The 12,454-nt window shown below is 48.6% G+C and overlaps 1 protein-coding gene across 4 annotated transcripts in view; it reads left to right on the top strand.

Moving 5' to 3' along the window:
* Nucleotides 1-12,454, top strand: part of DOK4 (docking protein 4) — a 57,278-nt gene that overhangs the window by 40,044 nt on the left and 4,780 nt on the right. For 2 of the 4 annotated variants that reach the window (XM_083625334.1, XM_083625331.1), the window contains exons 4-8: nt 965-1,079; nt 1,244-1,363; nt 2,230-2,419; nt 7,907-8,048; nt 9,732-9,855. In XM_083625334.1, coding sequence (XP_083481460.1) covers nt 965-1,079; nt 1,244-1,363; nt 2,230-2,419; nt 7,907-8,048; nt 9,732-9,855 — 691 coding nt within the window. The remainder of the gene's footprint in view (nt 1-964; nt 1,080-1,243; nt 1,364-2,229; nt 2,420-7,906; nt 8,049-9,731; nt 9,856-12,454) is intronic. The other 2 variants (XM_083625332.1, XM_083625333.1) reach the window with 1 other exon arrangement.

Below are 12,454 nucleotides of genomic sequence, written 5' to 3'. Positions count from 1 at the left end.
GGGCCTTCCTCTCCTCACCACCTTAGTCACCCAGTGCAAGACCCAGTTCTACCACTCATATGCCCTGCTGCCCATCTCAATGCTCTCAGGCTCCTGGAAAATGGAGGGGAACAGCCAGGGCACCTGCCCAGCCCTCTGGACCAATGAATGCCCCTCCCCTCAACAACGACATCCTTCTCTCTTTATGCAGGGTACCCTAGGAGGTCGAGGCTGCTTGAGACACTTCTGAGTTGGCATATCCCACCTCTTTAAGGGGGATTGCTGTCTCAGAGTCCTCTGTCCAGAGAGTCTCTTTCCCAACCACCAGCATAAATGAGTAACTTCTGGAATTGCTGGTGAACGAAGCCACCCTCCCCATTGGCTTCTCCCTACAAAACAGCTATTGCTCTCCCATCTAAGCTGCTGCACAACTCCCTGTACAGGAGTTGGGAAGTATTCTTTTGAACATTGGGGTGGGCAACATTTTTCAGGCCGGAGGCAAGCTTTTGGGGTCCCCAAGTCAGTGGTGAGGCCAGAGATAAAAAGAGGATGGAGTAAGCAAAACTTGCAGTTTGGAAAGTGCGGGGGAGATGCATTGAAAAGTGCACCACGCATTCCAGCATTGTGTAAGTCAGAGGTCTATATGTGCTTGCGCACGCACGCACACACACACACACACACACACATACACACACACCCTCCAGCTAGCTAAGGAAGAGGCATTATCACAGTTCAAGAACAAATTCACAGCCAGGCAAAATCACTCTAGGAGGGTGTGAAGGAGGAGCAGGGGGCTAGGGAGACTCCTGAAGGCTTTATAAAGAGTCCTAGATGGTTGCATTGAGACCAAGTTTTCCCCCTCCTGCTCAGCATGGAGCTGCCCCGGTGTTCTTGGGTAGAGAGCCAGGGATCCCTTTCCTCTTCTCTGCAGACGAAGGTGGGCTGTAGGGAGGTGCTCCCCTTAAGGCGTGTGGCTCTCCTGCAGGTCACTGAGATCAGCAACGTGAAATGCATCACGAGGCTACCAAAGGAGACTAAGCGGCAGGCCGTGGCCATCATCTTCACCGACGACTCTGCTCGGACGTTCACCTGTGAATCTGGTAGGAGCCCCGCTGTGGGATTTATGGGGGTGTTTGTGAGCCGCAGCGTGCAGGCGCATTCTACGAGGCTGCAATCCACTGGCAAGTGTATGTGTGTTGTGTTGAACTAAATGGTAATGGGGCTGAATGCTGGACACTAACTGAGGGTGCTTCTCATCTTGCAGAGCTGGAGGCTGAGGAATGGTACAAAACTCTGTCCATCGAGTGCCTGGGGGCACGGCTCAACGACATCAGCCTGGGAGAGCCAGATCTGCTGGCACCTGGAGTGCAGTGTGAGCAGACAGGTAAGGGGGCAAGCTGTCCTGAATTTGCTATGGTGGTGGGGTGGCCGGGGAATGAGGGTGGTGGAAGGACTGACTGGAGAAACAAATGGCCTGTTATTATTTATTGATCTTATTAGCCCTTCTTTCTTTCTCTCTCTCTTTTTTTTACCAAAAGTAACTTGAAGCAATAAAGACATAACCCATACTTTGAAACCAGCCTAAAATGAAACAGAGGAAGATCTAAAACTCACTCACATTTTTTTAAAGGCAGGACTGAAACATCTCACCTGCCGTAGGAGTCCCCAGATAGCCGAAAGTCGGGGGGGGGAATGTATTTATCTGGTGCCTAAAGAGATGCAATGGTGCCACCAGGTGAGCCCCTCTAGGGAGAGCATTCCACAAGCAGGGAGCCAGGTGTAGCAGTGCAGAGGGCAGCTCCTTGAGATGGACATTGCAGGCACTGCTGCCCAGGGCAAGAGCAGCGATACCTGGAGGAAGCCCTGGACACTGAGCCAGGGCATGGGGATGCAGCGAACAGCAGCTCTGTCAAAGTGTGGGACAGAGGCGGTGTTGGGGTTTAAGCTGCAGATTGTGCCAAGGAATACAGGGCGAGGCTACAATCAGGCTTAAAAGGTAAAGGGACCCTTGACCGTTTGGTCCAGTCATGGATGACTCTGGGGTTGTGGCGCTCATCTCGCTTTATTGGCCGAGGGAACCGGCATAAAGCTTCCAGGTCATGTGGCCAGCATGACTAAGCCGCTTCTGGCAAGCTGTTTACCTTCCCGCCGGAGTGGTACCTATTTATCTATTTGCACTTTGACGTGCTTTTGAACTGCTAGATTGGCAGGAGCAAGCCTGGCTCAGCAGCGCCCCTTTCTCCCCCGCAGATCGCTTCAACGTCTTCCTCCTTCCCTGCCCCAACCTGGACATCTACGGCGAGTGCAAGTTGCAGATCACACACGAGAACATTTACCTCTGGGACATGCACAACCCCCGCGTCAAGCTCGTCTCCTGGCCCCTGTGCTCGCTGCGACGCTACGGACGAGATGCCACGCGGTTCACCTTTGAGGCTGGCCGGTATGCATGCAGGGACGTGTGACCCAGAGCGCTTGCAGTGCTGTGCTGGTTGTGGGAGTGTGTGTGTTCTGAAATTTGGGAATAATTTAAAGTATCAGTCCAGCTCTGCACAGTGGCCATAACCACTGAGAATTGGCACTGTGAAGCACATCACATTAGATGACCTTCGGCCATCCACAGTATTTCAGCTTAACCTACCTGTAAGGAAAGATCTCGAGATTTTTGTGAAAGAGGCGGGGTTTCTTATTCATTTGTTTCTTTTGAAGGTTTGTACCCCATGCTTTAGCAAAAAGAGGCTCCCAGATTGCTTGCAGATCAACAAAATGCAAGGCTTTTGCCATCTGAAAGGCAGGATACGAAAGGAAGGAGGGCTGGAAAGAGGGCTGGGGAGGGAGAAGGGGAAAAGAAAACCCAGGCATCACTCCTTACAAAGTTCTTATATTGACCTGCTGAGACTGAAACCGGTCAGAAATGGATATAAAGTGGTAGCAGTCATAAAAATGAGGCAGACAGTGGATTGTTACAACATGTAGTTCTCTGGAGCTGCTAAGGGCATGCTTATTTCAGTTAGTGTTGTTGCTGGGCTTTGCAACTGGGTGGGAGTGATGAGACAGATGAGAGATGCAGTCCAAAACATCTGGATTGGGCAAGGCTGCTTTGGGGCCTAAGAAAAACCCAAAGAGCAGTCCTCTCTCCCTTCAACTTGCCTCAGCCCACTAGGTCACAGCTGCTGGAAAGGGAAGGGCCACAGGGAAGGCTGGAGGGCACTGAGGAGCTGGTTGGGCAGCATTCGGAGTGGGTCAGGTCTTCCCATGATTTCAGCTTTCCCCAAGGATTTTCTGAGAGGGAAATCCCCAAAACACTGAATCTATTCCAAAGCCATTTTCCAAGCTGATGTTTTCCACATGGATATTTTACAGGCACATAATCAAGATCTCCATAAAGCCTCGGGAGAGGCTGGCAGGACTTACTGTACTAAAAGGAAAGCAGGAAAAAAAGTGAAAAAGTCAAGTCTGTGTGGATTCCCCACCACCCGCCCGCCCAAGTGCATAGTGGAGGCTGGTCCATTTGGATGAATGGAGCATTGCCTCAGCAACCTCCATCTCCCTTCAGCCAGCCCCCACCTGTCTGCCTCCTAAACTACACAGAGCTACAATTTCCAGAGTTCCTTGGGAAGAGGGGTTGATCATTAATCCCTTCCAAGAACTGTAGCTCTGTGAGGGGAATAGAGGTCCCCTAAAGGATGGACAGCCCTAAAGGATGCACCAGCCCTGTGTCCCTGTGTGTGCTGGGCATACCCACTGCAACCATCCACCCTGGACTTCCCACGATGAACAGGAAGGTCTGAAGAGAAGTTCTCTGTGGTCTTGGATGAACACACTGAAGTCTCACCACAACCTGGAAGCCCACCTTGAAAAGCCTTCTAAGCACATACATCCAAACACACATAGCCCCTTCAGAACTTCCTGATGCTTCAGGTCAGAGGTGCGGTGGGCACACTCCACTCCCCAAGTTGTGCCTCACACGTGCTTTCTGAATGCATGTAGAGAAGACTTGCTCTTCCACAGCCCCTCCATTCCCTTAGCCATGCCAATTGACTGGATGGTGTGGCAGAAGATCCAGGTTTAAGCCCTGGCTTCTCTAATTGGGATGGGAAAGATCTGAAACACAAGAGAGCTGTTGCCAGTAAGTGCCAGCAATACTGATCTAGACAGGGCCAATGTGGAAAGCAGATATTCCTATGTCCCCGAAGCCCCGTATGGACTTTGCTTCCCAGAAGTGCTCTGTGCAGGAATCCATATGGATGGATTTTCACATGCAGTGATTGTGGGTGGGTGGGGCAGGGCAGGGGGAACAGCCCTGCAGTCCCCACTACAGCCATGCAATGAAGCCCAGTAGTTTGCTCATCTCACTCCATGGCAGGATTTTAAACCCCAAAAAGCCTTTTCCCAGAAACACTCGGACTTTTCCCTACCTTGTGAACTTTGCAAATTGATTTAGACCATCCCAGTCTGCACCTCTTAGCGACTCCAGCTAATTACCATCTACAAAGGAAAGAAATTTGATCTTTCCCTTTTATCCCAGACCTTCACTGACTCATTATGGCTGGCTTTTATAGAGAGATTAGAGGAACTCTTCCAACAAGCCCCGTCCCACCCTGCTCTGAGGCTGTGGAACAGCCTGTTCTGACAATAAAGCTGTTTGTTTGTTTGGCAGGCTAGTGGGGGAGAAGGGGAATAACCCACCCACTATACTATAAGGATGAAAAACTCCCAAGCCAGGCAGAGGTCCCATTCACCTCTTTCTTTCCCAGTGTGGGAGGATCTCAGATCTTTGCCATAGAGGGATAATTCACAACCCATTCAAAAGATTTATCCAGGTGCAATACTATTGCATCAGAGTGCCTCCAGACTGTTGGGACTTTGCAGCAGAGGCATAGCGTGGGTGGGGGCTGCAGCCCTGGGCACAGTTTTGCGAGGGGGGTGCAAACAGGCTCCCCCACAGCAGGCTCCTTTATTGAAGCCTGGCTCGGAGTGAGAAGGAACTGTGCCTTAGCTGCGGCACTTATTCCTGGCCGCAGCTCAGTGGGGAGGAGAGCAGGAGAATAGGTGGCAATGCTGCCATCCATCCTCCTCGGCTGTGACACACCTTGTGCCCAGGGCAGCACTAGCACATGCTCCACAACTGCTTTGCAGGAAGGAATCGAGCACATACCAGAACTTTAGGTTTGCATGTTTAAAATGGATTAAAGTGTTCCATCACCCTAGCACAACAAATCCACTAAAAAAGCGGGGGGGGGGGGCTAAGAAAATCAATGCAGCCTGCTGGATCAGGCCATTGGCCCAGCTAGTCCAGCATCCTGTTCCCACAGTGGCCAACCAGATGCCTGTGAGAAACCCACAAGCAGGATTTGTGCACAAGAGCCCTCTTCCCTCCTAAGTTTCCAGCAGCTGGTATCAGACATGCAGCCATTAACAGTGGAGGAAGTCCACCATTGTGGCTTGTAGCCACTGATAGCCTTTTCCTCCATGAATTTGTCCAATTCTCTTTTAAAGCCACCCAAATTGGTGGCCATTACTGCCTCCTGCAGGAATGAGTTCCAGAGTTTAATACTGTGCTGCATGAAGACGTAGTTCATTTTATCTGCTGTGAATCTGGATGTCCACGAATTCTAGTGTTATGAGAGAGGAAGGAAAACCTTTACCCGCTTTCTCCATGCCATGCATAATTGTATAAACGTCTGTCTGGTCAAAAACAGTCTTTGCACTGTTTGGAAAGTGATGGGGAAGTGCATTGAATGGTGTGGGGAGAATGGATGACTACTGGAAAGGCATGTAAAAACCCCACAAGCAAATCAGAATGAATATTCATTTTCATATAACCTCGCCGCAAACAAATCAGAAGGAAAGCTCAAAAAAGGTTTGATATAATCTAATCTCTAAATAAGCTTTGTGCAAGCAAATTGGGATGAGTGCTCAATAAAGAGGTTGTCTGGAGAGGCCTTCAGACTCCCTGGGCACCTTTGGGCAAATGCTAGGCTGCAGTTCTTTGCACATACAGCTCAGTGGAACTGTTTGCCTCAGAGCAAGCTATACTCTGTGCCGATGTCAATGCTAATCATGCTTAGCCCAAGCCACACAATTTGCAAATCTGCTTCTAATCATATTTGCAAACGGTTGTTTGATGCTGATTATGGTTAGGGAAGATGCTGGGGCAGATGTAGTGCTAACTATAGTTAGCTGCAAAACAGAAGAGGAGCAGTGCTTTCACCAGAGGGGGCGGGGCAGGGGCGAGCCTTCAAGATGTTCCCAGTCTCCCAGCCTTGGTGGAAACAGCACCAGGCTCAAAAAAGGGTGGACTCTACTATCACCAGTCTATATAAACAACCCCAAATCAACTTCATAAAATAATTTCAGCTGTCCTTGGGTCTTCAAATAGCCTGTGGCCCATTTTGCATGAAACACTCAGCCAAGCCATGGTTTAGTATGGATGAGCAAAGGTGTGGACTTCTACAAAGGAGATTGAAGCCAGATTGTTGGTTCCTCCCTGGCCATTTTTGCTGCTGCTGCATTGCACCAAACCATTGTTGGATTAGCCTGTCTGAGTTCAAGCTTGTGTTGTCTGAACACACACTTGTGGTTTAGCTCTCTCTGGCCAAACTATGAGCTGTAACCAAAGTTTGCCATCTGGTTTACAGTTCGTTTGTTGGGGAGAACTGGACCTGAGCCCAGATTCAGACAATATGCTAAGCAAAACCATGGTTTAGCTTAGTTTAACTTGGCAGCAGAATGACCAAGGAGGAGCTGAGTAGGTGCAATTTCCTATCTGAGAGCCTGCCCGTTTGTGCAATCTATCGTCTGGCTTCTAAGTCCGAGTTCTAAAAAGTAACAACAAATGAATTGTTTTAGTTCAGTTTCAGAAAGCACTGAGCAGTGTTTGCTATGGGATTGTGTTTGTCACATTGAATTACAGTGGATATAGGGTGGCCTAGTTTAGAGGACAGTCCTCTATTTGGAGGCATCTTCTACTTGCATGACTACCTGGTCCAAGTCCAGTTTTATGATGAGAGAACCAGAGAGGCCAGTAAGCCCCTGGTCTGCAGACTAAGCAGATCACCAGGTCACTGTCTTCCACAGTAGGGTGAGATGAAATGTATTTCTGCTTAATTCTACCTTTGCATGTAAAAGTTAGTATGTGCCGTTCCTGTGGCCTCTTTTCTGGGGGTGCATTAGTGGGCAACTTCATTGCAGCCTGTGTGTGTTACACAGGGTCACAACTCCATGCTCCACACACTTGTCATATGGGTAAGGAATGGATTGTAGCCTGTCAGAGTTGATGAGCTGGTGGAAGCAGGCAGGCGTGGACCAGTTGCTTGGGCTCAGAAGGCACTTTGTAGGAAGGACCTATTGGTTGCAGGCACCAGACTTCAGCAGAGCACAGGAGAGCTCTGGCAAACTACCACAGTCTCACAAGCCCTTAAAGCGCATCCCTTTGGCTCCTTCCATACTTGAAATCTTTCCATTCTGCCTGGTCATTACAAGAACTCTGTAACTAAGAAATAGCTCCTAAGTGTTTTTCCTCCTCCCTCCCAATCCCTCTTTCCTTTTGTGCCATGTCTTTTTGATTGCGAGCCTGAAGACAGAGCCTTTCTTAGGACTGGCATTTGTAAGCAGCTCCACAATCCTTTTCCATCTGAAGATGGGGCCAAAAAACCTAAGCAAACACAAAAACAAAAAGCAAAATGTATTTGTGAAGCTCTTGTACTGGATTTTCAAGTGGAGCAGAGAGAAAGGGATGTAAGCATACATGTTTGTGAAGTCCATGCAGGAGTGAGGTGTAAACGGTGCAAGTGTGAGTTTGGGAGACGGGGCAACTACAGTATGAACAGCACCGATGGGGTGGAAGCAGCCGGTATGAGGTTTGTGCATCCCTTCACGGGGGTCCCGCTTTTGACCTCTTGCTCTCTGTCGCCGCCCTTTTGCTTAGCAGGATGTGTGACGCCGGCGAAGGCCTGTATACCTTTCAGACCCAGGAGGGTGAGCAGATCTACCAGAGGGTGCACAGCGCCACCTTAGCCATTGCTGAACAGCACAAGCGCGTCCTTCTGGAGATGGAGAAGAATGTGAGGGTGAGCTCATGGCTGGAGGGGAGGTGGATGTGGGGATGTAGGAGGCTTTCTTCGCCTCTAGCCATCCCTTGGCACTGGGGATATGGAAGCGGGTGTCTCCAAAACAGCTAGTGCTTTGCAAGAACAGACCTGTACACATTCAGCATGCTGCAGCACAGAGGCAAATGTGAAAGGGAGGTTGGTTGGTTGGTTTATTTTATTTTGGTGCATTTGTGCTTGCCCCTTGCCCACACAGGCTCCCAGAGCAGTTTCTGTGCAATCCCTACCCATGTGCTTAACAAGCTAAAAGAATGAAGGGAAACAAACAGGAAGAGGAAAATCCAAATCAAAACTCAGGCACCAATTTCTAAACAGTTCCAGGAATTTGATGAAAGCTGATGGAACAAGCTGCCTTCTTCCCATCTCTCCCCACTGAGGCAGCTTGGTGGAATGGCTGCCCCCTGGTGACCGTTGAAGGGAGAGGAGGCCTGGTGGGGCTAGTGGCTAGCCTGTCACAGCAGAGCTGACAGAGTGAGCTCTGCATCCCAGCTCTCCGCTGCAGGAATGGTTGCCCCCAGGCGGCAGTTGAGGGGATGCCTGGAGATTCCTTGACTCTTGTGACACCTTTAAAACATCAGCCCAAACGTTTAAGTTCAGTTAGTCCACATTCACCCCATGCATTAAAGCAGTATCCTGCCTCTCTATAAACAGCTGCAGTTTGTTGAGGGTGCTGAGAATTGTTAGGTAAAGTAAAGGTAAAGGGACCCCTAACCATTAGGTCCAGTTGTGACCGACTCTGGGGTTGCGGTGCTCATCTCGCTTTATTGGCTGAGGGAGCCGGCGTACAGCTTCCGGGTCATGTGGCCAGCAGGACCAAGCCATTTCTGGCAAACCAGAGCAGCGCATGGAAACGCCGTTTACCTTCCCGCCGGAGCGGTACCTATTTATCTACTTGCACTTTGACGTGCTTTCGAACTGCTAGGTTGGCAGGAGCAGGGACCGAGCAACGGGAGCTCAACCCGTCATGGGGATTTGAACCACCGACCTTCTGATCAGCAAGCCCTAGGCTCTGTGGTTTAACCCACAGTGCCACCCATGTCCCAATGTGTTTGTTAGGAGAGCTACAATTCCCATACAGTTCCTTTGAACAGGGATTGATTGTTAAGCTACTCTGAGAATTATAGCTCTGGGCGGGGATCAAGGGGATCCTAGCAACTCTCTTCCCTTTTTACAAACTACAGCTCTCAGAATTCTTGTGGGGGGAGCCATGACAGTTTAAAGCTGTCCCGTAGTGCCTTAAATGTACGGTGACTTTGCCAACCTGGTGGCCTCCAGATGTACTGGACTACAAATCCCATGAGTTGGTCTGAATTGCAGTCCAAAACAACTGGAGGGGCCAGCTTGGCAAGACTGTGCCCCCACCCCTGGGGTCTCGTGAGGCTTTGAGAGGGGCAGCACCTTTCCATTTTGCCTCCGGCAGCGAAACGGGATGGGCTGTCCCTGCATAAAACATATGAAAGATAATTGGTTTCTGGACCACCTTCCAGACCCCAGTAATTTGTTCCAGCTTCCACCTCCTGCCAATGTTGGCCGTATTATTATCTCAACTCTTCCCAGACTACAGCATTCCTTACCTGCCAGTCTGTCTCTCCCCTGTGCACAACTCTGATTCCTAAAATCTACACTCCCCCTCCTCTTTTCCAGCTGTTGAACAAGGGCACAGAGCATTACTCCTACCCCTGCACACCAACCACCATGTTGCCACGCAGCGCCTACTGGCACCACATCACCGGCTCACAGAACATTGCCGAATCCTCAAACTACAGTGGTGAGTTTCTGCTCTGCGGGGGGGGGGGCAGATCTGGGCTTCCCCCAGAATTCAATTGTCTCCCACCCACACCCCCAAAATCTGTAGGCACTTGTGTGTTTCTGGAGCTGTGTAGGCTTTGGGGGGTGCAGGGAGTCAGCCGCTTCTCCTTAACTCTCCCACACCCATCCCCAAAAGAAAATCTCCCAAAATCCAGCTCCTGCATTGGCTCCAACAAGCACCTCGTTGCATTACGTCTCTGTTCTGTGACCCTAAAGATTCCCAGGGTGTGCTAACAGAGCTGCAGCTGGTGTTCAGGGTTTGCGATTCAAATTTGGTATAGTTCCTGCTGGGTGGGTGTAGATTAAAATGGATTTGCAGGCCAGATCCAGCCTTTTGGCTGCCAACTGGCAATCGCTGGATTAAAGCTGCCCCTTTTTAAAAAGTTAAGATCTCGCTTTCTTGAGGTCTTACAAAATCACTGGTGGTTGGAGTTTCACTTTTTTGAAAAGGGCTCTGCATGTGTCATGTTGAATCAGAGCCTGCTTCCCTTGCTTTCAAGGAACTTAACTTCTTTCCTCCAGGGCTCTTCATCATGCAAAACAGCACAATAATTTTGCTTCTGGTGGTGATCTGGAGTAGATCCTGAAATCTGTAATGCTGAGCTTAGACCTTTTTGTAAATAGGTTTTCACTGAAAGGCAGCTTTGCTTTAATCATCCTGCACCTTTAAAAATTTTTAAGGTATTAACTGGTGCCATTTTTAAAATTAGCTCTGATTAACATTTTTAATGTTATTTGGGTTCTTTTATGTTAATCACTCTGGGCTCTGTTTCGGTGGCAGGATATGAAGCTAAGAAAGCAGAGAGGTAAAATAAGGCTGCAATCTTGGTTGACCTGTGGCTTTCCAGATGTTCCCAGCATACAACACACATCATCCCTAACTATTGGCTATAGTGGCTTTGGGGGCTGATGGGAGTCCAGCAACCCCAAAAAAGACACAGGATGGCTACCCCGGCCACATAGGTGTACCTGGGAATAAGTCCTGCCAGACTGTGAGTGGCTCACCTCAGTGGAGACGTGTAGGATTGCACACTAAGCCATGTTTCTTAATTAAGTCATTTATAGTCTGCTTAGTATTGATAGATATGAAAGCAGTTCCAAGTATAAGTATGAAGCAGACACAATTTCAACAACTTAATAAAAAAAGATAATTGAAGAGCATAGATAAACGATACAGCATAGTATCCATTCATTGAGTCATTTCATTTGTAGCTCACCTTCTCCGAGTTGCTCATGGTTGGCATACATGGTTCTCTGCCTCCTCATTTAATCTCCCAACAACAACCCTGTGAGGTAGGTCAGGCTGAGGGAAGACGGTGGCTGGCTCAAGGTCACCCAGTGACCTTCATGGTCAAATGAGATTTTTCTGGATTTAGGATGCCTCTACATATCAGAAAGCTGACAGGGCAACCCTCATTTAATGTCATGTTTTGATGCTGCTCTGCCGTCAATTACGTTAGATATTGTATTGGCATCTTAAAACACCATGGCCACAATCCAAAGAAAGTTAAGCACTTTTAAGCCCTATTGATTTGCACAGGGGGCTTGAGCTCATCTCTAAATCTCTCTCTCTCTCTTGAAATCAATGGGACTGAAAAAAAGTGCTTAAACTTTGGCAAGATTGTGCCCAGTGGATTTGTGTCTTTATTTGGGATGTTTCTGTGCCATCCTTCAGCCAAAACGGTGCTCTATCTTGTGGGTCGATTCATCTATGACATAGTGCTTCTCTAGCCCACAATTCCCCGGACAGTTTTACAAGTGTACACCATAATTCTTTTAGAATATCAGAATACACCAACAAAAAGGCATCAAAGATGGCCTGTGTTTAAACCAGTCTTTGCAAACCTGGCTGCCTCCAGCTGCTTTGGACTGCAACTCCCATCAGCCCCAGCTAGCATAGCTGAAACAGTCGGAGGGCACCAGGTTGACTAAGGCTGGTTAAAATGACAATATAATGAGTAATCATAAAAATTGAAAGTTATGCAGTGCATGCAGAAGCATTCTGAATGCCTCAGATCCACTGAAATGAATGAACCTAAGTTAAGTCACCTCTGCTAATTTGACTGCTAATTATCTGCATCTCAGATACTTTTGCAATGAGCCTGTAAGATAAGCCAATATTCATGGCAGAGCTGAGATTCAAGCCAGGGGCTTCTGGGATCACAGCTTACGCTATGTCAAATAGCCTGACCTGTCAGTCAAATTGAAACCCCTGTGTCAGAACACGCATGGGTTTGTTGATCAGATTCACTTCCATCATCATTTGCTGTACAAATCTAGGGCACAACTTGCGCTTGGAATGCGTTGAGGGGTTCTGGTAGCCTCATCTGAAAGAGGATGTTGCAGAGTTTTAGAAAATGAACAGACAGAGAAGGGCAACTAACATTATGAAATGAATGGAGCAACTCATCTATGAGGAAAGTTTACAATATTTGGGCCTTTTTTTTAGTAAAGACAAAATATGAGTAGCGAAGGGAGCATGATAGAAGTGTGTGGAAAAGTGGACAAAGGGAAACTGAATGTTGGGGGAAAATCAGGACATACAGAAGAACGAACTT

The sequence above is a fragment of the Podarcis filfolensis genome (assembly GCF_964270895.1).
Source record: "Podarcis filfolensis genome assembly, chromosome: 8".
Classification (NCBI taxonomy): domain Eukaryota; kingdom Metazoa; phylum Chordata; class Lepidosauria; order Squamata; family Lacertidae; genus Podarcis; species Podarcis filfolensis.
This window is presented reverse-complemented; position numbering and strand designations above follow the sequence as displayed.